Source organism: Cloeon dipterum, chromosome 3 (assembly GCF_949628265.1).
Source record: "Cloeon dipterum chromosome 3, ieCloDipt1.1, whole genome shotgun sequence".
Classification (NCBI taxonomy): domain Eukaryota; kingdom Metazoa; phylum Arthropoda; class Insecta; order Ephemeroptera; family Baetidae; genus Cloeon; species Cloeon dipterum.
Window position 1 is genome coordinate 24987866 of NC_088788.1, and position 25868 is coordinate 25013733.

Sequence of the window (25868 nt, forward strand, 5' to 3'; positions counted from 1 at the left end):
ATCCGCGGCAAAGGGCACAAAACGCGATCGATTGTCCGCGCGTTAATTGGATCGGCGCGACTCTGTTGCCTTGATGAAGAGGTTCGGATCTCAGACGATGAGCTTCGTTTTTTTTTTAATTTGGTGCTTGCCCCTGCTAATAGCAGAGGAATTCTTAATAATTAATCACCTCCGGTCTCAGAAACCAAAGAGGAGAACGCCTAAATCGTCATTGGCGGCTTAAAAGCAATCAGTGTCTCGTAATGAAAAATACTTTCAAATTGACATCAACTGTGTGATTTTCTGATCTTGCAAGGCGCGGTAGTTTTTCGCATAGGTCCCTAAAAATATTCAGGCTAATAATGCACAATTTTTACAATAAATTTGTGAAGATATCTTTATGAGCACGAATGTTGTTTGTCATAGATATATCAGATGAAAAGTAGAACATTAAAAAATTTGAAGTATTACATTAATTTCAGTTTTTAATAAATAAATATAAATAGCACTGGAAGGTGACCGCACTCCTTAATGAGCAACTTGATGACGTGCAGAAGTGAATTTTGGTGATTATGTAGTACAATTTACTGAAGCTGTCTTTACGATGTGCACATTTTGTAGTTCAAACCAAAAGCATCGAAAAAAACGGGATGAATTTTTACCAAGCACTTGGGAGCCACCCCGACGCAAAGATTTACTATCTAACCTGTTCCGATGATCATGTCTGAACTTAAGGGTGACCCCTAACAGATATAAATAAAACAGAGTGATCAAACTCGAATTTCTGATTAACTGAAATCGAATAATCCTTAAGGCAACATAATATCTAAAAATTAGAGAAACTGTTTTTCACATTTTTAAAATCGGGAGTCACTTGATAAATCAGTTTAAAACCAGCTATTCAAGATATCTCAGATTAAGCCTAAATTCTATGGCACGCAAGCAATCGTTTATGAATCAAACATTATTGACTGGGATTCCGAAATGTTTTGAACAATCCTAATCCGTTAGCCTGCATACCTTGTTCAATTACATAACACCGTGAAAAAGAAAGCTAAAATATCCAGTAAAAGATAAACTTTTACCATTTTCTCTCCAGTAATATGAATAACTCTATAGTTTAACTCAAGCTTCTAAGACTGCAATGCCAAAACAGTGATCCAAAAACTTATTAAATTTTGTTGTAAACGATTGTGTGTTTAATAAAGATACATAATATACCCAGAAGTTCTTCTGGCCCCAGTTTGAAAAAGAGATACAATTCGTCCGGTCTGCATGGGGCTAAAATTCGATTAGCGCGGCCACTGATACTTTCAACACGGGGTGCATCACGCAATGACAAACTACCTCATCGCGAGCCGGCGATTATAATGGCAAAAATCAGCAGAGTCCATCCGCCAAAAATCGCGCAGACCACACTCGGGCCAAAACAGCTTTTCGGCGTCAATCACAGCCGCTGGTACACGGGCCCGACGTAAATCAAATTTTCCTCATCGAGCTGGCTTTTATTTTTTGCCCCGGCTGGCCACGATTACACTCGCACGCTGACATTTATCCAGCCGGCCTGAATGGCTGGAGAGCATTACGTGAGAGATATTCGCGTCCAGCCAGGATAATACACGCACGCCGAGAATAATAATACTCCCCCTGTACTTATGGGCAGAGCATGATGATAATAACGGTCCTCGCGTGTCATTACTGCTAGGCGGGCTAGCCTAATAGAATGTCACTTGCAGCAGATAACTTCATTCCAAATCTCGCCCGCCAGCATCATAACAAGCCGCCTGCTCCCCATGTGAGTGTGTGTATGTGTTTGTGTGCCGTTGAGGTGCGAATGAATGGCCGGCTCGAGAGCGAATTTCACACATTCTCTCACAAAGCAGCCAGCACGGGCGCCGCCACCACCGCCGCTCGTCCGCCTCATTTTTATATTCCTGCCTCTCTCTCCGCTCTCTGGGGAAAGGCAATTTAAAACAGATTGAAACTGGCATAATAATTCAATTACTGAGATGAAAGGAAATCGAGCCTCGTCCCCTGTTGGCCTCCCCCAGCCGTGCGGCAGCCGACAGTCCCGGAAGCCCTGGCACCGGTCGGACTTTGGGCAACGCTCACACTTGCCCAAAACAAGCTAGGGCACATCACCAGGTCAGTGGGCGATTCTCACTATGTTATATACAGACACTGAATCTGAAATAAATTCAGCTGCTTTTGAAGTTTATTTCTAGTCTTTACTTATGTTAACGATATAATTGAAAAAATTTAAAGACTTATTGGATTGCGACGATTGCGTTGTAAGTATAATTTTCTTACTTTCTTCAATTATTTTAATTTCTATGCTAGTCAAGTTCGTTAATAATTTAATTTTGAGATGACTAATTTTAAAACTGCTTTAGAAATACGCATTTTGTCAAAAATCTTAATTTTTCTCTTGTCATGAACATACAGAACACCGAAACAGGTGGATTAATTGCTTCAAGGTAAAAATATTGTTTTCGTGATGTTCAGTATTACAAAATCATCACTTCAATAAAATTGGAAAATATGGTTATGCAGCAGAATATCAACCGCGGGCAGCGAAAAATTATTCTTAATTGGTGAAACAAACTTTTGTTATTTTTCTCAATCACAACTCATTTTTCCAAACAGGCCCAAAGACATATTACGGCGAGGAATAACAACGTTATGTATATGCGCGTCCAGGGAAAGAAATTATACGTATTTTAGATGCGATGATGTGAAAAGTAAACAACCCTTAAATCCACACAAGCGTGCGCGAGGACATAAATAATAAAAAAGCAGCATCCACGCGCGCATTTACGCGAATCGAAAATAAAAAAATATGGCATTAATTTCCTCTGGCTACTCTTCCGTTTGAATTCAGCTCCTGTTATTTTTTACGCTGGCTACTGTAGAAAATTAAAGCCCTGCGTTTCGCCTGCGTCTTTTCCGATCGTGCGTATAGTATGCACGCAAAACAGCGTATTAATTGGAAAAGCGGCAAATAAAAGGCAAAAATTAATGGAAATAAATAAATTCCTGTTTTTTGCTGCTGCTCAAAGATAAAAAAGGCTTCTGCGTGTGAGCTGCGAAAAATGATGAAAGGAAACTTTCAGCAGCAGCACCACAATGTATGGAAATATTTTCATTTCATTTAAACCTTGCCTTGAGCTTCATCAAATATATAGATTTGCTCTCGGTAATAAAATATTAAGTCTCGTGTTTTGCTGTGCAAAAACCCTGTGCTTTTGATGAATGAAACAGATTTGCTACTGGAACAAAGTTTATCGCTTTGACTTTGCGATGTCAAATTAATAAAATAAAACACTCAACTTTTATGTGAAACGATGAGAGAATTATACCTTTTAGGCTTTTAGCGGAATAAAAATTAATAAAACAAAATATGCTGGCGCAAAAGTCCTCTCTCTACGGTTGGTTGCAACGACTATGGCTGCCGCAGTCACAAGATTGAAGTGATCACTGATGAAAAACATATAAATAATATCGCTTTTGCAAGCAACAAGCCGCACACTTTGTCAGGGATGCAAGCAAAGTACGTCATTTTGCTGAGTGCCTTGGGTATACAGAGTAGATATGCAGCACGCTTAACACTATTGTTTGCCAGGCTGCTTGATTCAGTGTTGCAGGCGGTAAAGCTGAGCAGCTTTCACTCCAACGTTATTGCAAATATATAATACGTTTTCTAGCAATGAGAACAGCGCTGCATTACTGTTTGTAGAGTTTTTGGACTAAAAATAAAGTAAGTTATATTGAAATCATCATGGGTTACTCGACAGCAGCGATGAGAAAATAATTCAGCTAATTCAACGTTTAGAAGATCAGTTTGATGTTGCTTACAAGGAAATTCTGTGAAACGAACACATCTTATATTATTCCTTTTACATTTTTGTGTAGTAAACCAGGAATGTTTTTCATTAGAAAAAACGTTATGTGAATCGTGAAAATAAATCATGAATTGACAAACTATCACACATGTAATGAATTGATATTTATTAGCAGAGTATGAATATGGTTATATAAATTCCGTTGCAAAGAAGTTTTTTCAAAAGAGTTCCTGGCAAACTGAGCAAAACAGATTGGAGAGAAACTCTGACGAGGGGCGACGAATAGTCCCACTATTCCCGGATTGTCAATTTTTCATATCTGCTGAGCATTTGAAGAGAAAAAAACATGATTTCCTCTCCTCTGCATAATGCTTTCACCCCGCTGAATAATTCGTATCAGAGAAGCAGCCGGAAAAATGGACAGAGCATTACTCACGAGATTGGAAAAGCAGGGGCTATTCTCGATTTGAAAATATTGTAAATTGGAGGGATCAAGACGAGGAGAGTTGCCATGCACGTGCCATAAAGTTGTATCGTCCACACATTTACACGCCGATCGCGCGCGCGGCGCTCACTCCTCTGGCTGATAAATGAGAAAATATATGTGTATGTGTACGAATGCGAGTTTGGTCATGGAAATCGCTTTTTATGAGCTGCTAGATAGGGTCGCCGGACGAGCGCATTAGGCGAGTGTGCATAAGCTGGTTCGACGCTTGTAAAATGCGCGGCGCATCATTTTTTAAGGAAGATCATATATTATAATAACACGGGGCTGAGAAAGCAATTTCCTGTGGGCCGGCCCCGGTCCATCATCCCTCTCTATCAGACGCGCCACCTGACTGCATTTGATACACTGCGAGGGCACTGCACACCCGCTGCTCCCCTTGAACTTGCAAAGCTGAACGCTGGCCCCTTCTTTACAGCGGCCAGAAATCAGCTATAGTTGGCCGCTAGCACCGTTAAATTAACTGCTAGAATTTTAACTAAAATCATTCTAACAATCGTGACCACATACTCATCGATGATAATGGCAATCAATTCAGTAGATGAATCTTGCATTCCTAAGTTTCCATTGAGGAAACTCTGTTACATGGCCACAGAACGGCAGCAAAAAATAATTGTTTGGCGTAAATAGAGATACCAGATTATAAAAAGGATGTTAACTCTATGCATACAAAAATGACCGAAAAGTTTTATCTCTTGATTTTTTTAACTTCAATACTTATGGAACCTTACAAATTTTTAATTCGTTTAAAAAACTAAAACTTGATTCAAGAGAAAAGCATTTATTTTGTAACAAAAACGCAAGCTGCTTTATTCTTCACAAACAAATTATATGCTACAAGCCTGAAATTTTGCTGTAAAGAAGGAGGTAGCAATTTGTAGTCACCTCCTCCGAATCCAATTCCGCTTTATCAGTACGTTTGACAATACTGTCATCGCAGCAGATCCATTCTTGGTCGACGCTCCTGTGGAGGTAGGTGTAGTAATGTCCTCTATCCACTTCATTCCCTTGGTGCACAATCAAACCGGTCAACTCATAGTGAGTGTCGTGGATCTAGAATCACACTTTATTAGTTTTTTTTTCAAAGCGAAAAGATTGAATTTGTTGCCTCAGTGTTCTGATCATCGTCATCTTCTGGGATACTCAGCAAAGTTCCGTCCGCGCTTCTTTCGTTTCCCCTTAAAGGCGAAGATTTTATGCAGTCTAATACTTTAAACATAAAAACTTACCTTTCGTAGGAGAGGAGGACCAAGTTCAAAGTTACCTCCACAGGCACCAAGTTTTTGACCGGCTCTTTTTCTTTCTCATTCCACATGCATCTTCCCAGTTGAATTAAGAGAAGACTGAATAAGGTGTCAGACATGAAACCAAACTCAAATGAAAAAATAACATACTCAGGCATGTCCACAAAATTGTTGGTTGAAGGCTGGATATCTTCAAGGCTCTGCCCTATCAGCGTTTGAATTGATTTTTCATCATTTCCCAACATGATACGATAGATGTATTCAACATTTTTAGTGCCAGATGGATTCGGGCATCTAAAGAAATAAATTTTTAACTTCAAATACCGACAAAATACAGTTTTTACCTGGTGCTGGTGGCATTGGTGATTACTCGGAAAAACTGAGAAATCTCCTGTTCACTTTGAGAATTAATGAATTCAAAGAGTTTTGCTATGAATTCTGCTGGGTCATGCTGGTCTTTTTGTCTGAAACCAAATTTTTCCTCTGCAAATTTTCCCAGCTCCAAGATGTGTTTGTCCAGTTCGTTTTGAGACAATCTCATCGACTGCTTTATGTGATTGCTGATTCCTTTGAATGCATTGAACAAGGTCCTTTCGTATTCACCTTCAATGCTATCAATGTTCCAATTAACAAAGTAGTTGACAATCTTTGGAGATGAAAGGAGGAGTTGGATCGATGAAATGATGTAGCACAGGTAGCGAGGGTTTTTGAATCTAATCACAATGAACAGAGTTCAAATTATTCTAACCCTAATCAAAATGATTGAATATTACCCTGGGTGGTTGATTTTATTTGTTGCTGGTGTAGGCCTCTCAGCAGGAATATTCTGGAAAGCCTTGCTGCAATAATATTTTCAATATAAAATCGGTAAAAACACAAGACTCAGCTTACAATATTGTGTTCGCTGGAGCATTGACCTTGACTGTTATACTTATTTCCGGTTCTACTGGCAGAGAATTGTGGGAATCTTCTTTGTTGTTTACAACGGGTTTGCTCGTTTCAGCCCTGAGTGACGTAGTAAAATTTTTGAAGTGATTATGATAAACGTTGCAAACAACAATCTTTAATTCAAATAAATTTTAAATGAAAACCTTTTACGTTGACGTTCATTTCGATCCTTGAAATATTCCCTCATCGTCGACGCCATCCTTGATTCAACCATTTGTGGCCCCGCAGCATAAGCGTTTTCCTCGATGTATTTCAGGAATTCCTTATCTTCACACAGGGGTGGGGGATTTTTAAATCTTGTATTTAGCTTCGCAAATCCAACTGCTCTCTTGTGGCTCACGCAGGGACCAGAATTTGGCTTTGCGACCGTTTTTCCCATGATAAGATTTACAAAACTGTGAACAAAGAGTGAAGTTTAAAGCAACAATTGATTTTCAAAAGTTGTTATGTAACAAATTTTTAAAGCAAAAATGTTGTTTACAAAGGAACTCATTGTCAGGGTAAGTTTCGCTGTAACATGCAAATTTATTGCATCTATTAACTTTCATGAAATTAGAGGAAAATGACCAATACAAATTTCAATCCAGCACAATTTCCGAGTTAAAAAAGGCCAAACATTGGTTTTGAATCTCTTAGGGATTCCCATGTTAAATATATGAAAATGGACAATTTTCATCCAATATGTGATGAGACAAATCAATCGATAATTAAATTTAGGCAAATAGCTACTTTTATAAGCTCTTTAGGCGTAAATTTAAAATAAATGTTGATAAAATTAAAGCGTTAATAAGAAAAACGCTTTACGTGAATTTGGAAAGCTTGATTTGAAAATACAGAAAACATTAAAATCGCAAACCTAGTAGTTATTGAGATCGAATTTAAAAAAATGCATAACCATACACATGAACGGAAAATCGCAAGCGCTCACTAGGGAGAAATTTTCATTTTACACCAGTGGCGCAGTTCTGACGTATGGCCGAGCAAATGAAATCCCGTCATGCGTGAGACTCACACTTATAAAATTACTCATAAAATATTATTTATTCATACGTGTGCGCGAGCAACGAGTGTTTATTTTTATTTTGAAAAAATTTACGGTTCAGTTGGACCCATCAGGTAAAAATTTACTCTCTGGAGGGAGATGAATAGATGGTTGGTTGGACGGCCGGGTGGGTGGCTGGTTGGCCGGGTGAATGGCCAGTGGGAGGGCACTGGATGTGCATGAGGATACTGGAAAAACACACGCAGGTGTTTCTCTACGTTAATTTACAGAGAGCGATCTCCTATGGTTCCGCGCACGCTGGGCACAAATTTCGTTGGCTTAATGGCAAAAACATAAAATGTTTGCAAATATACAGTCGTTTGTGTTTGAACTAAATTAAATTGTGAATGTGAATTTTTAAAAGAGAAAGAAGATTGCACTTTCAAACATGTCCGCAGCTCAACAATAGCAAAAATTGATATCTTCTCCTGGCCTTCTAAAAAATAAACAACCGTGTAAAATCATTTGAAAGTGAAAAATGGTAAATTGACATTAATTGAAACTGCCATGTTAAGAAGATCATTTATAAAACCTAGTTTTCGGTTTAATTCAAATAACATTCTTGAAATCGTGTGAGAAAGTTTCATTGTCTAATTCTAATTCGTTTCGCTCATGCCTGCCAGTTTTTGTCAATTTTAATAAAAAAGCAACTCCAGATGAATAATAATTAAAAATAGGATTCAATGTTCAGGAAAAAGCACAATCAAAAATTGTTGTATGCACACAAAAAATAAAGTTAAAAAACCGTGAGAAAAGGAGTACGATTTGCGAGGAACCGCCAAACTCAGTCATAGAGTCGTCTGGTTGGCTGATACGACTGGTCACAATCGTCATAACAAATGAATCTGGAACCAGCGGCAAGCACACACATAAAGTAGAATGAATAAATATGCGACAGCATCATACACACTCACATGCTGCTCTGTGCACCGGTATATGTATAAACATAAGCGCGCGTGGCGGCGGAGAGAGTGAGCGAGCGAGCGAGTGAGTGGGCGAGCGAGGGAAGCAGCACTTTTCATTGTCACAATATTAAATAAACGAGCTCATAACTTATTTATAAACACATTTTTTATTTCACCCTGCCGGTGGAATTGTGCAAAAAAACCACCGGGCCAAATGCAACAGAGGCAGTTAGTGATGCCGAGAAATAAAAGTCCGGTTGGTCCGGAATAAAAGTATAAATTTGAAATTGATCCCGACGCTTAGCTCACTTTTACGAGTGCCTGCTGAATTCTGGGCTTAACTGCTGTGACGCTACCCTCTCTCTCTCTGGCGACATATTTGCGCTGTGGTAACGAGATGTGTTTGCATTGATTTTGGCGAACCTTTCACACTTTAGTTAAGAGAAAAATATTGTATCGATGGAATTTGGGCATTGAGTGAAAAAATCGCTGCGAGAAAAAATTGCACTAACACTACCCCTAACTAAGATTTTGAAATGATGTATGATTTCACCATCTCAGGTAATTTGCTGATGGTCGGATTATTTTGATGGACTCTCTGGTTAGCACTCCGAAACAAATGTAGCAAAGCAAGAAAGGATAAGCTTGTTTGTGGACAGTTCTATTTCTATGCATCTCTATTTGAAAAGTTAATGCTGGCAAACACATATATTTGATCCAGCTCGCTGGACAACTAATCCAATATATAATTTTCAGCAGTTCACATGTCCCGAGGGCGTTTATTAAGCAAATATTTTGCCAAAATCATAATTTGCCTCGCCACGAGAGTTGACTGAAACCCAACCAAAACAGCAGATGCCCCTTCCGTCGTTTCCTGCGCGCTTGGCCAGCCGTGCTCGGCGAGGACTTAAATCGCCGGCAAATATTTCAGCAAGTGCTTACGGCGCAGCATTAAATCAGAAGGATTATTAATGCGGTCGGTCACTTCGGTTCATTTATTTGCGCATTGGATCCAGGCAGACCTTAGAATTATTAAGTAGCGCCGATTCCTTGCGCAAATACACACAAATGCGCAGAGGGCCTGGTTTGGATTGGACGGCGAAAGCGGGGATGAAGAAATTTATGCAACGACGGGAACATTTTAATCGGGCCTATCCAAGCAAACGCCTCCGAGCAGCACGGCGTGTTTGCCAGGGCAAACACACGCGGACGCATTTGTCCCGGTCCCGGTGGATTTAATTTGCGAGCAGAAAATAGTGCGAAATATGGTGGCTTTCGCGCGAGGTATGCCGAGCCGCAACATTAATTTGCAGCTGACAATATGGCTCTTTGATTAATGTGTCACTTCACTTACAACAATATGCGTGAAAGATGCGGTTATTTGGAAATTATGCTCTGCACGCTGCAGCCGTGGTGCGGCAGCGGCAAACTAGATTAATATGAATGTGGATTGCAGAACCTATTGTTTTCAAATAGGGGCGATGGAAAATTTCAGTCGCCCATTTTTGAGTCAGCAAAATAATGGTCAAACGTTTGTCAAGTTTAGCTTTAAATAGTTTGTAGGGTTGTACATGAATTCCATAGCTTCACATAGAACTCGACTGTAGAATTCACAAATTCCTAACTCGAAAATTTTTAACAATGCTGTATTTTGGTGCAAGGGATATTTCAATCTAATTCATAACTAGTGTTGCAAGAATCCGACCAGCAAATTGCGGCAAGGGCCATTTCTTTAGTTTATTTATAAACAAAATTTATATATATATATATTAAAATTCAATTTCTCTTATTCTTTTTTTTCTCCCGAAGAAATATTTCTTCTCGCACTGCACTTTTATGTGATTGAGACTTTTATCTATTACAAATTGTTGCAAATCGAAATTTAGTTAACTTAATACATTTGATATTTAGGATATTTCACGCTGTGAAAGTCAAATTTGGAGCTTTCGATATGTAGTTGATTGACAGGAAAAGTAATCATTTTTATGGATAAAAGAGCTTCCTTGAATCATTAATTTATCAGGCCAAATCCACTGCTGGCAAACTCATTTAGCCGGGCACAGAAAATCGCTGGAAATCGCATTTGGCGTGGTCTGGACTCGGTGCGCGTCATTCGGATCCAATAAATGCAAAGCAGCAACCCTTCCAAATTGTCTTTGCACTCGAGCAATCCATCCATCTATCTCTGGCATATACACGCACGCAGACCGACCCAAACCGAACGAGCCAGCCAACATATACGTGTGTACAAATTCTAATTCCAAACCCTTTTCTCGGCCCCTAATTATACAGGCTGTCTGGTGATTCTAATGGTCAGGGAAAGAGGGAACGAGAGAGAGAGAGAGAGAGAGAGCGTGTGAGCGAACGAGAGAGTATAATTTAGTTGCTGGTAATATAAAGGCCCCCCATCATCCTTTATTCTTACTGCTGCTAATGCTGGCTGCACCGCCGCCCTGGCTTGTATGTGAGGATATTTGCGAAATTGTCTGCGCTTAATATATATTGGCCTCATTCGAGCTTAATACGGCAGATCGCCCCTCCACCCCCTGCCCGGCCGTCCGCCTCGTCGCTCTCTTGCTGTGTAATTTAAATGGCCGGACTGTAATTACTTTAAAGGCCTTATTAAAAGCCCTAGTCCAATGACATCTAATTCATAATGGCCGCTGTAATCAAAACATTTCTATGTTAATATGCGAACCAGCAGTTCCAAATGACGCCTGCCGGCCGACATGTCCAAATGCCATGAGTGTGTGCGTTTCCTAAATTACGATTTAGTGACACCAATTATGCAAGACCTGGCAGCTCGGACCGAAATTTGATCATTTTCTATAATTTATCTACGCGATTATTTGAGGCTTAAAAATTTTGCATAGCATAACAAGACAGATCAATATAGCTTACATAATATTCAGGAGGGCAAGAGTGAATTTACTATACGCGCTTTAGATTCCGGTCTACTTAGTCAATTTTCTAATAGATTTTTAACCTTTTCTCCTCTGCTATGAAAATGAACCATTTTAATTTTTTACAGTAAGACCTTTTACCATGAATAGACAGAGATATTATATAACAATACTGCATAACATTACAAGGTTTTTTCAGATTGTAAATTCCTCTCCTTAAAAGAATTCAAGTTTTAATATAACCATTTAATATTGACTAAAAATATTGCTAAGGTTTTCCGACTGCCCTTGAATAAATGAACCATCAAATTTCAGCTAAATCCTTTCATAAATCCCTTTGCATCAGCCAGAATACAATGAAATGCTAAAAAGAATAGCTGGTTAAATGAGATCCAACGGCAATTTTTTTCAGAGCTAACAGAAGCCAATTTACAATGAGTGGAAATAACACACACGTGCGAGTCCCTGGTGAGCCAATGTTTGCTCAGAAGATCAATTTTGCGCGGTTTGCAAGCGTAATGAGAGACATTTCAGCGCTATCAATTAGCACAAGCACGGAAAACTTGGCGTTGGCGAGCGACGGACGGAGGACACGCGCGTGTATTTTAATCATTCACCAGAGCGGACCGCAGCATGTGATGCGAATTTCCCGAATTTTCTCTCTCACCTCACGCCCGAATTTTCAGCGCACTGCCCCGCAATTAGATTAAAATTATGCTTGGTGCGCTGTCTAATTAAAAGGACTGACCAAACAGACGCGAGAGAGAGAGCGAGGGAGCAGAGACTCTGGGAGAACTCGTCATTTAAATATTAAATAAATGCAGATGAGCTACGCCAGTGCTCTCTCTTTCACATTTTTTACTCCGCCGTGAAACGATGACACCAAACCAAATAAAATATTATAATTAAAAAAATTACCCTGCAGCCTGACTTGTGCAGGAAATGCAAATGTCCCCGCACTCGCGCACACAGACGGTTTGGATGAATGGGATTATAGTCTCTCTCTCACATCTTTTCACAGCGCAGTGATATACTAATTATCGCGGCACTCTTCTTTGTTTGAAATCGCTGCGAGGTGCGCGATGCAAACGAACCTTTTGTGCATTAATGGAAATCTCATCTCCCGTTTTTCCGCTTATTTTTGCTCGTCCGTCGCGCTGTTTTATTTTCGTCGGCTGCCGTCAAATCAGGTAATAAATATCACCGTTCTGCGACGCCGAACTTTTTGATGCTCCACCAATTTTCCCTAAAAAAAAGAGATGGGTATTTATGGCCGTGGATTCATATTTTATGACTACGGCGTGGATTCGACAGTTGTAGGGAGTCGCTCGCCGGACAAATGTACTTGCGAGCGGCAGGGAGTGTCGGGGCGATATTTTTCATTGTCGGTTCCATTTTTTTGGTGACTTGCTTTGCTTTTTTTCATTTTCCCTCGCGAAGCAAAACTGGGCCTGTTTTGGGGAGCAATTTTGTTACCGGTTACAACTAACTGGTGAGCAGTAGCAAACGGCTTCTAATTGGCACCAAAAAATGATATCGCTTTTAAAAAGACTGATTTTTATCGTTGTTATGACAGTAAAATTCATTCTTTTGGAAGTGTTTCTTTTAAAAGTATTCATGTAAGGATAAAAATGTGAATCCTTTATAAATATAATAAGGCTTTTGTGAAATAAAAGTACAAAGAGCACACAATTAGAACGCTGAGAAGGGCATAAATTGGATGTAAAAATACATTATCAAATCCAGACTGCCCCTCACTATCAGTGGTCAGCCAGAGCAACCAAGCAATTAGTCCGTTTTATTTCGGAAATAGTGCCTGGAAAAAAGGGAAAATGAGATTGGAAGTAGCTGCGTTTGCTGAAGATATAGCAATTATTGACGATTGCAGAGGATTTAAGTCTTTAAAATTGCCAACACTCGGCGTGCTGAACGGTCAGCAGGAGAGCAGAGACAAGCAGGGAGACAAAAAGTGACAAAAAGGCTGGCAGGCGTTTTATTTCGCTCGCCCTGCTTTTAAACACTTTGCATGTTGGCCTCTTTTTAACTCTATTTTCTCATCCTCGTCCGGTGTCGTGCGCGCGCAGAAAAAGGGTTGTCTGTCTGCCTGACTTTGCTTTATCGTGTGTTATGTGCGGACGCGGACGTATTAATGAAAGACAGTTTTACAACCGAAAGGGGGAGACGCAAAAAGTGTGGAAAATATAATAAAATGCATGACTGTCACTTTTTTCGTGCGGACGACCCTCTCTAAAATGTTGCTGAATAACTCTATTAGGCGAATGAATAATAACTCTTTCACTGCTGGTGCGCGCGGCGCAAAGCAGGCAAAAACGCGCCCGACGCGCTGGCGTGGGGAAACGAAGAAAAATTGTTTTTAATGCCAGTCGCGACTGGCTCTGCACTATGTGATTTTAGCTAATTAAATGCGTTGCGGAAAGGGATTTGCGACTTCGTTGAAGCCGAAAGCGTCAGATTTTGCATGAAACGCTCACTTTATTATGCAAATCAACCCTCCAACTACTAAAATTTCGAACAGAAATACAAAACGATGGGAATTACTTATGGAGAGTTAACTCTAACTGGAAAAATGAGTTCAAACTATTTTAATCCTAAAATATTTATAAATGAAGATATGCACGAAAAACGTGTGTGCCTGTAATTTTTTGCTTTAGATATTTTCCCTCGCTAAACTCATTGATTGTCCTGGAATTATTAGTGTGTATTTTTTGCGAGTAAAATAACCGAAAGCTAATTTAATAATTTACTGAAGAGTTTTGATTGTAATTAAAAATATCATATAGCAATGTCAGCTTACTTCTCTTCCATCCAATGTATATAACTTTTTAAAAAAAATATTGATCTTGGGTAAACGCTAATCGGGCAATAGTTAACCGTCTGCCCAGTGAGCAAACGCCATTAGGCCAAGCAGTCCAAAACAGCGCCGGCGGCCGACGAAGATAATAAATAAATTAATGGCCCTCGGCCGGAGAAATTAATTAAAGTCGTTCTTGCGGCCGAGCGGCGTTTGAGACGAATTACGCTCGTGAGAATTGCGCACCCCACACGTCGGTGACCTCCCACCCCGAACCGCCCTTAATGTACATTTCGCACTCAAACTGGTGGCCCCTAATTCAGCAGGCGGGCGGGCAGCCTTAACGATGCCCGCCGAGATGTCAACCAGCGGCGAGAGAGAGAGCTCCTTATTCGGCGGGGCACACATTAAAAGACCGTACCGAGAAATATCATCTGCAGACACCAGCGAGCAGCACCCTTTTATATTCTTGATGCCACCCTTTGCATGCACGAGGGTGGCCCCGCAAGTAGCCTCATCAACTAGACTGCTAACGATCATTATTAAGCAGCGGCTGAGTGAGCTATGCGACCAGAGGACCCGGCGCGTCTCCAGCGCACTCCTTTGCTTCCCATTCTTCTCTCTCGCTCTTTTAATCAAGGCCGAATGAAATTTATGCTAATTTTTTCTTCATTTAATATAAAATAAAAGAAGAGAGGAGCACTGCGCGCGCGGCATAAGAAACTTTTTCCATTAAGCAAAAAATTATTATACGCGCGTACACTGGCTCGCCTCCGACTGTCTGCTTGATGATGAAAAATGAAGATTCGAAGCGGCTCTTCTGGGCTCTCGTTCGCGCGCGCCAAATCTTCTCCCCAAAGGTTAATGGAATTTTGATACCATTTTCCCTTCATAATCGGAAGGGAATATAAGCATTATAAAAATAATCAGTCGTGGGCGACACCATCAAGAGAATTCCGCCCGTCGCCAACACGCCGCCAACAGCTAGTTCATTTCTTTAATGATATGATAAGCTGATGATCCTCTCCCCAGCGCAATATCTTAATGCCAAAACTCGCAAAATGGGATTTGGGCCTTACAAAATTTGATTTTGACAATGGTTGAATGGACCCCCGTTGTTGATTGCTAAGTCAGAAGTGAAAAAACGGAATAAAATAAAACTTTCATCTCATTGCTAATTTTAGATAAAGCATCTTTTTTTGTTTTGGTTTTATGCCGGAAAAGCTACTCGTGTTTTGGAAAATGTTACTTTTTCATGATATTCAGTATATTTAGTGCGAATAAACGACCACGCATCATACTCCAGTAAGTTAAATTGTTTTAAATTTCACACGCTCCTTTCAAACAAATGTCTCGTTTAAAAACGTTTACATATTATGTTATTTTCGTTCTTTCCGCTCTTGAGCAATATTTACGTAACGCTCCCCTTGTAAGTGACTTTGCATGCTGATTCTATACCAATTTCATTCTGCACGCAGCCATGCATTTCCATTTTGCACGGGTGCATAAGGTTTTCCTTTTTTCTCCTCTGCGCAGCGCGTCAAATTAAAACCCGGCAGAAAATCTGCATACATAATTCAAATAAGCTTTTTAATACAACTGCAGGGGGTGACGCGATCACCCATTCTCTGTTCTCTCTTTTCCTGACATAAAAGCAAAAAATGTGCTGAGAGTGGTTTTATTTTAACTTCAGCAGCGGTGGTGGCGGCACAAAGTGAGTGTACGCTTCGAATGGCTCTCTTTTTATTATTCAGTAAAATCAATGAAGCGATGGTAATTATAAATGAGGGAGTGCAAAAGGGAAGAGGGCCGTGTGTTCTGCAGCTGAGAGAGCAGAACGCCATCAAGCAGGCACAAGTGTCCTTTAATTTATTATCAGAATAGAATTATAGGACACTTAACTTTATAATATTCATTCCTTTGTATAATAAAAATGGGCTGGCGCTCGCTCTCGCTCGCCTCTGCTGGTTTTTATGTCTCAGCAAGGTAATGGCCTGCCTGCTCTGCTGAGGAGGAACATCAAATAAAAATTTTCAGCCGGGCAATTTTTTTGTGAGTAATAATGAAAGGCCATTATGAAGACATTAAGGACTCCGTTCCGTCCTCCATCCTCGGAAAGCTCTCTCGCTCGCAATCGGCACCCTTTGCTATTCAGTCCTTCCAGAAAGCAGATGATCGCATTGACTAAATCACGGAGGAAAAATAATTGCAGAATGTGCTAGGTTGCAGTGTACTCTGCGAAAGAAAATCGTAAGTAGTGTGCTTATATCCAACATTTCAAAACATGATTTTCTCTGACAAGTTAATTTAATCTGCGTGGTGACATGGATACGCTTCCAAGCTCATAGACAGCCAATTGCAATTTTTTAATATAATGCTAGAGCAAATTTTATGTCTGTTGTAAAGCGAAACTTAAAAAAATACTGGTATCTGATATTTCACGAGGAAAAACTGGCAGAAAATCCACTAATCAAACCTCAAAAAATATTTCTTTGACACAAAAATTGGGCAGCTTTGTACAATTTTTTACGTGATATTTTCAATGATATGTTACTTCCTTAACTTCAGCAGAAAGGAAAAAATAGTAAAATAAAACATAATTTTGGCCCAAACCAATGGGATGATAGAAGCGTTCTTACAATTAGTATTAAGTTTTGCCAGAAGTCAGAAAATAAACTAGAAGAAAATAATGCAAACTTAACCGAAAGAAATAAACACAAGTTTCACTTTGTCACAAACCAATGCAAAACACGATACCACTTTAGATTCCTCGTTTCCCAGTTAAACGTGAATTGAAACTCCTCTTCTTGGACAAATCTTAATTTTATGTAAGACATCATGCCCCGTCGCTAGATGGCGCAGTCATTCCCCGTAATGACCTATGACCTCTGCTGCTCAAACCAGAGCTCGACCCATGAGCAACTTTGCAATTTAAGTTGGTAGCCGATCTAGCTAATGTTTAATTGGCTTTCCATGTGTTCGCTGTAATTACGGCATCTTCAGAATTGAGTGGCTTAGAGCGCCAAACCACCACTCGCTCGCTCGCGCCGTGCTCCAAGCATTAGTAATTACTCTTCTTGAGTCGAATCGAGATAAAGTTTCTCTAATTCCACGTACCAACGGCAGCAACACGGCCAGACAACAATAGCATCAAACCGGCTGGCGGCTGCGGCCAAGATGTGTACCCCCGCGCGGCCAGAGAAGCCAGCAACGCAGCGCTGAAGAAGCAGGCCAGGTGATCAAATAAACATGGGCAGGGAATTTGGCGCAGAGCATCCCCAGCTCCTGCTCTCAGACACGCTGGCTGGACGCAGCTTCAGCGTTAAAGTCAATTTGCTTGAAAACTCAGTCTTCGTTTTAATGCTCTGTTATTGTGTATCTCATTCACCCTCTTAATAAGTTAAGCATGGCTTTATTTTCTGACAACCATGGTTTTATCAGTTATTTTTTACTGATTGCACGAGCAATTTTCTGCTTTTGATGTTATTCACGTAGTTTCAATAAAAAAAATGGTAAAATCTCTTTGAGAAAAAAAAATGCTTCTTGTGTTCAATTTCTTTTTATTTACTTTTTAGACTTTCGCTCAGCGATCTTAAAACTATTGCAAAATGAAAGCAAGATATTATGGTTCACGTGTCATCAATGATTATTTTGTTCGCTCCACAGTTCACAGGTAATGTCTTGCTAGAAATCAAATTTTCTAATTAATAATTGACCACTTCAGAGAGCACGTAGAGTGAAATACCAAAAAGGATGGGAATCAAAGCGAAAGTTGGTCGGCAAGAGAGCGAGCAGGCACACACATATGATAATTTATTGGCGGAAAGTGGACCCTCACCGCGCTGGTCCCCGAAGACCACCTCTGACATGGGCAAGTGATGGTGGCAAACGAAGATCATTATGCGAGTTGCGTTGCCATGGAAACATTATGAGGTGCCACACGATGAGGGTGGACGCACCCGCCCGATTGTAATGTTCTGATTGAAGGGCTGCGCGAGGCAGTAATTTGGTCCAGCCACCGAGAGCAAGCGTGTGCTTATGCTGATTTCCAGCGCTCGGCGTTAAATAATGATTGTGCCGCGTGCTAAGCCTGGTGAGAGAGCAGCCCGAGCCTTCATTGTCAAAGGAACTGTTCACTCACTTTCCAGCCGCATTCAAGTGTTAAGCAATCGCTGGTGTGTTCGCTTTGTCCCCTCGAAACAAAACTTGTTGGAAATTAAAAATTAGAGGGAGATGTAATGACTGTTTCTACGACTGGCTTCATTGACGAAATAATTCATCAAAGACGCTAATTATTTTTTAAACAAAAAAGTATTACTGCTGACTTCCTTAAGGCACGATATCATTTATTTGACTAACATCAAATATGCAGGACATTAATTTTGGGTTAATTTAAATGAAATTTTGCTACGTTACCAATAATTAATTAATTATTTTCCTTTTTGGTATTTGGTTGAATGAAAATCTATCCATACTTCTGATGGGGATATCTATTTTAGTGTAATCAACTCAAAATCAGAAAAATCACCAAAAATTATACCATTGCTTCCAATCAAATCAAATAGAGCAAAGGAGAGAGAAATTATGATAAATATTAATTAAAATGTATACCGAAGGTTTACAGTTTAAAGTTAAAAAATATCCCAGTATGAAAAAAGCTGTTCGAAAAGTTAAATTTTGATCGGCTATGGTTTATGAATTAGAAAAAAATGGAAAATATTAAAAAATGTAAAAATTATTAATGTTTTTATATCAATAATAATTTTTGGTTAGTCGCAAATTCACATTGGTTCTAATTTAATATTTTTTATTCTTAAAATTTTATAATTATTTTTTCACATAATATATATACCAACAACCAATCAAATAACTTATTATGTTGGCTCAGCAGGTTTTCATTGGCCACTGAATTTGCTCAAACACTGCTAGAAAATACCAAAAACCCCGTTTAATTTTTCTCCCTATTATAATTTTTAAACTCAATGCCTGAAACGCACATCGAGGCCATAATAGGTATTAATAAAATACATCATGTCATGCGTTAGGAAATGACATCAGTTCCAAAGTTCCAATTATGTATTATGAAATTCTAAGAAAGTGTGAAGTCTCACACGAAATTGTCCGAGGGTATTGTTGTGTGGTTAGGGCAGTGTCATCATCCTATCCCTTTACTCAGCTTAATCACCCTAATAGCGCAAGAGGCAACAAAGAAAATCAACAATCACACGCAATCGATGCGCGATATTAATCGCACCTCTCACGTGGGAAATAAAAGTCTAATGGTGGTCTATGTATGTAGATACATTTTAGAACCCATTCAGTTTCAGCTTATAGTTCAAGGCCACAAAGAAATTTACAAACTTACCTACTTCTCCTTTCCAGCTAGTGGTCACTGCGAGCAGCAATCGTCGGCCGCCAGGATGGATCTTCTGCGTGCGTTGCGATTCTCAGATGCGCTCGCCACCCTGCTGGGTCTCAACTGTCACTTTAGCACCAGCTGGAAGCACGCTGCAAACGTCGTCTACTGCATTTTTGGTCTGGCGATGAAAGTCTTAGTCAGCGTGGCGTGTCTGTGTGGCGTGTTGCAGCACATGGTTCAGTCGGACAAGGAGGACCTGAACGTGACAAACATGTTGCTGCTTGCCTCTTACAAAGCCACGTCTGTTCTCCTCTTCCTCGGCATTGGCTACTACCACCTGCGGAAACACGCACAATATGTCGGAATTTTTCAGTCAATGACCACAGTAGCAGGCCGGCTGGGAGTTCTCGCGGATTTATTTACGTTTCTTCAGAATTACGCGACGTGCGTGGGAGTGATAAGCGTTTGTTCCGTCTGGGGTCTATTTTTCTATCAGATAACCCAACTGGGATTTTACCGGATTTTACGGCAAAAAAGTGGACTTCGCTCACTCCGCCGTTACCGCCTACGCAACCGTTTACTTCGAGCTAAAATATACGATTGTTGCGAAATCTACGCAGTTTCTGTTTGATAAAGTGAACTTAAAAGTTGCGTCACTGAAAAAAAATCCAAAAATGCTGCTGGACGCTTATCCCTGCCTGAGGATGATCCATGCTGATATTTACCACCTGATTTGTGATACCAATAAATTCTTTGGGCCTCTGCTCATCTTAACTCAAATGCTGCAGTTTCAAGTGCTGCTCTACTCGGGATACGTTTTTGTAATTGCGTGCTTTGATCTTGAAGACGCCTTTGCTAGAGTGAAATATGAAATTATGCTTATTTCGTCATTTTACTGGGTCTTCATCTTTTGCAATTATTTGCATTTGACAGCAACTTGCTCAATGGCGCTGCAAAAGGTTTGCATTTTTAAATAAAATATTATTTGAAATACATTCACTTCGCACAATTGAAATCTCGTTACAATCCTAATTTATTAAATAAACTAATAATAAATTATAGAATTTTCAATCCAGTTTGGATTTTTTTTCAAAAACACTGCGTGGTGAATTGATATATGAGGTTTTTTGAACATGTATATTCACTGGAAAAAATACAAAAATATGGCTAGAAATTCAAATGCGACCACAAATTTTCAGGGTCAAGAAACCGCTTGCAAGCTACTGAGTGTAGAAACTGATACTTCCAACGTTTGGGCGAGAGAAGAGGTGAAAGGAAATTTCTTTGATTTTTAATATTTCATAAAATAATAACCTTAGACCTTAGAAATTAGAAAAGTGCAATTGCAAATAATGACTCTATAAAATTTTAGGCTGCTTTATTCCGAGAACAATTGCTCCACTATAGAACATTCACTTTCAACATTTCCGGCCTTTGCACAATCAACAACGCCTATATTTTCATTGTAAAATCGAGGTGTGATACAAATGTACTAGCTTTACGACACATAATCAATTTTACAGGTGTTTGGTGCTTTGGCCACTTACCTGGCAACTTTGGTGCAGTTCCACTTGCTAGCCCTGCAGTTAAAGCAAGATCCAAATGCATGAAAAAGGATCGGCACATAAAAGGAAATATTAAACAAATAAATATACATCGCAGCTTAATTTATTCAAGGAGAGCGCGCGCCTCACCAAAAACATGATGTTGTATAAATGTATAATGGCTGATTCTCATAAATTCAGATGCCGATTGAAAGGATTCGGTGGGCAATTTGTATGCTAATAAAAGGAATTCTGCTTTTCTATCAATAAATTTGCATAAATCACATTACGCGAGCGCTGTTTTAATAATGAGGCTGCGCCGAGAGTTTAATCACAGTCAAAGAACAGCAGCGGCGGCGGCAGAACAAAACGACGGGCAAAGAATTATTATTTATTTTGCGAGTTCCTCTCCCGTCATTTTCTTCCTCCCTAAGTACTAATTTCTGACATAGCAAATTATTCAAATGAGAAAAATTTATGCATAAGCAAATTCTTGGCCCTCCCAACTTGGCAGCGCTTTCATTATAAACAAAAACTCAATTCTCTCGCCTCGAACTCCAAAAGAAACGGCTGCACAATTAAAAATTTTCCATTATTCAACTTCATTTTGTGCCAAAGTATGTGAGAAATGTGATATTTTTTAGGAAATTTTTGGAAATTGAATAAAGTGGGTTGTTATAAAGATTAGTGTTGCAGTACCTTCATGAATACAATTTTGTAAGTGTATATTATAGTTGTTGGTTTCTTAGATCGAAGCTTATAAATAATGGAGGATGTATTATTTTAAGTTGGTTTTTCGTAATGTTTTGAAATTACGATTAACTATTGGTTTTATATCGACTAAACAAAAATATATCATCTCCCTTTACTGTTCAACAATCAATCGTAATTTATTGACGATTTCATTTGTTTTTCGTTTGCATCCACGGCATATGAATTCTTTTTGAATTAGGAAGTGTTAACGACATAAATTTTTGTTTTTAAACAACAAGAAAATGAAAAATGACTGGATTTGTTATATTTCTGGCAACGACTTCAATTCGTTTTAATATAACAAATGAATTACTACATCGATCAAGCTCCATCTCCCCTACCGCAGGTTGTGATTACTTGCGGTTTCTCGCTGAAAATGCTACCAAACAATCCAAAAATGGCGTGTATAGAAATTTTATTGTGATTAAATAAGACGCAGAAAATGGGGTGCAAGCACGAATAAAGTCAAACGATCCTTGTCAAGTCGGCAGGGGGTTGGTTTTGTAATAGTGTGTAGAGTAGAGGGTGTATCTCCGGCTCCCCATCGCTTTCGCGCTGCTTCTTGTTCAAATCTGCTCCCTCAAGGTGGTGTGTGCATGCAGAGAACATTTAATTTCGACGCGAAAGAGAGACGAGAGAGAGAGAGAGAGAGAGAGAGAGAGCCGTGCAATAAAGAGAGTTGGGACTTTGAACGACGCGATCTCATTTCAATTACAAATCGATGTAATCATCATTAAGCCCAATAGTATTGCGCTCGTATTAAGCCAAGCGGCTGCTGATGAAGACGAGACGCTTTAATCTTCCAAGATTTTAGGTCTAATGAAAAATAAAAGTAATTAAACTTATGTTAATGAACTCTTTTCTGCGACTGCTAAACCCTTCCTGTTCTCTGTGTGCCTTGCTTAAACTCACCACGCGCCCCCGAACAACTTATTCCCAGCGGGGTGAAACTTAACCTGCTGCCTACTATGCCCTCTCACTCGTTCTCTCCGCCGGCTAAATTAGCTCAACTTTTACTCGCGCAATAATTGGAAATTTAAATCTCCTTTGCCCCTGCCACTGCCTCGGATCGCGATTTTACAGTCAATCTGATTGTCCCTGATTTGGCAAAGCGACCCTTTAGTCGCGTAATCTCTCTGCGCCAGCGATTGGAACCCAAATCAATTCCACTTTAGGGAAGCAAATGTCGTCTGTGCGACGCAAAATTAAGTTTTGCTCTAATTAGAAGAGAACTTTTACCGAGTTGTGCATCAAATCGAGTTAGCAGAAAATAGCTTGGTTAGATGACAATTCCTTTGTACAAATTTAAAGCTGTTAAACGCATGATTACTCATTTAAAAATATTTGTTCTTAAAAAATTATTGTAACAATTTTTGGTTGTTGTAAATGCATAATTCTCGTTCTTTTTTAAAAAATTTAGTTGTCAGGTTGAAAAATAATACTTTAAACTGAGAATTGCCAATTGTCATGAATGAAATATAAGATAAGGACTTAATCAGTTTATTTACTTAACTTCTTATATGGGTATACAATACCAATAATTTGCAAAGCATGTTTAAAGGCTTCTCTTTAAACCTTTTAAGCGCAACGCAGCACAAATTTATGTTGAAAGAATTGCCTGTCCCTTTTTTAAAGTCACCTGTTTATAGAAACAGGAGTATCCAAAAAGCTGTGGATGGGTGGATGCTAGACATTCAATTCCGGGTGTGTTACCATGCACTTATCCACTAGTTAAAATTTCACGATTTTAGGTCCAATGAAAATTCTAAACGCAGTGCCTTAACCCGGAAAAACGGTGCTGCGAATAAAAAACAGACATATATATATATATATATATATATATATATATATATATATATATATATATATATATATATATATATATATATATATATATATGCCTCCCTATATATATATATATATTGCCTCCCTCCATGCATATATATATATATATATATATATATATATATATATGCATGGAGGGAGGCAAAAGCGGAGCGAGTGTCAGAGTGGCACGGGAAACGCATTATCAGCCGGCGATAATCCCAGCTGACACTGACACACGAATAATCAAGAGAGCGGGCGGCAGGGTCGGTTAATGAGATGCACACGTACGGACGGCCGGCTTGCCTGGCTGAGCGGAGATTCGCGCGCGCATAAATAAATTCCGCGCGCCTAGCTAATGATTGCATTAACGAAGCCACCGCCGACGGACGGACGAGCGGGCAGTCGGCGGCTGGGTTCAAATCACGGCCGGCTTTAATTAACTGCCACAAAAGCAGCTCGATAGTGACATTATATGGAGAGGAAGGAGAGCAAGCAGGACCTGGCGAGAGAATCGGAATTAAAAAAGTAGAGGAGCAGGTATATATGAAGGCTGGCTGCTGGGTTCCGAGCAGAGCAGGCAGGGGTTCGTTCGGTTTGATGGGGTGTTAGAGGGTGGCGAAGAGAGAGAGAGAGAGAGAGAGAGAGAGAGAGAGAGAGAGAGAGAGAGAGAGAGAGAGAGAGAGAGAGAGAGAGAGAGGCACAGAGTGAGAGAAAAGAGTTGAATATACATGCACAGACTCTTCATTTTCTATTTTAAATCTTGTTTGCATATTGATGGGATGCTAAATATTCAGCATACAGCTCTGCATAAATTCATTTCATTACACCAAATATTGCCCCTCATGCATATTAATGATTTCATTATAAAGCCTTTTCAATGTATAATTTACTTTGGGTGACTCACATACACTCTTGCGCTCGCTCTCTTTCGATGGAAAGGAGCACCATCCAGGCTGAAATATATTTATTGTCCTCTCCGCGCCGTTTTTTTCCCTTTGTTGTTGTCAGCGGGTGCCAACAGATAAGTAGCTTTTATGCATTTTTCAACTCGGCTGCACACATCTTGTAATTGGCGTCATGCTTTGAACAATGCTAATCGGCGTGGCAAGGAGGGTAATGTTGAACCCCTTCGCGCTAGTCTAAGCGTTTTTGACAATAATTTAGAGTTAGCAAGTGACTTGGCATTTTCAATATGAAGTGTTCTGATTTTTCTCAATGCTTTTAACGTGATAAGCAAAATGTCAAGTCTCAGTTTTAAAATCTCAAGTGGTTCTTAACATTTATTACAAATTAAAATTTATGATTAAATGCGATTAAAAGTAAAAATAACTTTTATATAAATTAAGTACAAAGAAAAATAACAAAACTACAAGTTAATTGGTTTTGAGAAACTGACCTAAAAATCGCTTCAAGGGAGCCAAAAACCACCAAAAAGAGGTCCAAAAACTATCTTAAATTATGTATTAGTTTTTTAGTATAAATTCCTAACCCCAAAAATAGGTATAATTTTCATTCAATTCATTAACAAATTATTCCGCACAATTTTCTACGCTTTGAAGCGTCTATATTCCAATACATCTCAATGTCCATTATAGTAATTTTAAATCGCGCTTAACTAACAGGGGGTGGTCGTTACTCGGATTTATCAAAAGCTTAGAGTCCGCGCTCCCTAATTCGAGCAGACGCCAATCAGCCCTCATGGGGGCATCAGGAACCGAGCGAGCAGCCAAATCGAGCAGGCAGGCTGGTGCACACACACACACACACACACATACAATTCAGGTGTGACCGGTCGGAATCCAAACAACAAAGGTGCGAGCAAACCAGAGAGCAAGCGAGAGCGAAATTATTCGCATGCAAATAAATAAACAACGGCGCAGCTAATATGCATATTGGCTGCAAATAAAAAGAGCGGGCGCACCGAGGGTGCCTGCCCGAATGACTGGTTAGTTCGCCCACTGTGTGTGTGTGATTAGCCCGGCTCTCACTCGCAGTTTGTTATGCAGATACGCTCGAATAATAAGTCGAGATTGCCACTGCGCGCGCTGTATGCGGTAGACTTTAAACAAGTAGCTGTTGTTACATGTTAATTATGTTGTCGGCCAACTCGCGAGAGCATTTTGCTGGATGGGTGCGTGAGTACACATAAACGCACACCGCACACCGCCCACTTTCAATTTTCAGCTATTCGCCGGTGGAAATTTC

The 25868-nt window shown here is 39.7% G+C and overlaps 1 protein-coding gene across 3 annotated transcripts; it reads right to left on the bottom strand.

The window, feature by feature from the left end:
* Positions 1-5113: 5113 nt before the first annotated feature.
* On the bottom strand, positions 5114-20026 carry LOC135940850 (ubiquitin carboxyl-terminal hydrolase usp-48-like). 3 transcript variants are annotated; one of them, XM_065485938.1, is made up of 9 exons: positions 19550-20026; positions 6662-6913; positions 6462-6575; positions 6344-6409; positions 5915-6283; positions 5721-5864; positions 5556-5669; positions 5435-5504; positions 5114-5379 (listed from the first exon to the last, which is right to left on the bottom strand). In XM_065485938.1, exons 2-9 carry the CDS (start codon positions 6895-6897, stop codon positions 5161-5163), a joined length of 1332 nt encoding a protein of 443 aa, XP_065342010.1. In that variant the 5' UTR covers positions 6898-6913; positions 19550-20026; the 3' UTR covers positions 5114-5160. The 3 variants fall into 3 exon arrangements, with proteins under 3 accessions (XP_065342010.1, XP_065342009.1, XP_065342008.1); XM_065485937.1 differs by having other exon boundaries at positions 19542-20026; XM_065485936.1 differs by having other exon boundaries at positions 19546-20025.
* Between the last annotated feature and the right edge of the window lie 5842 nt (positions 20027-25868).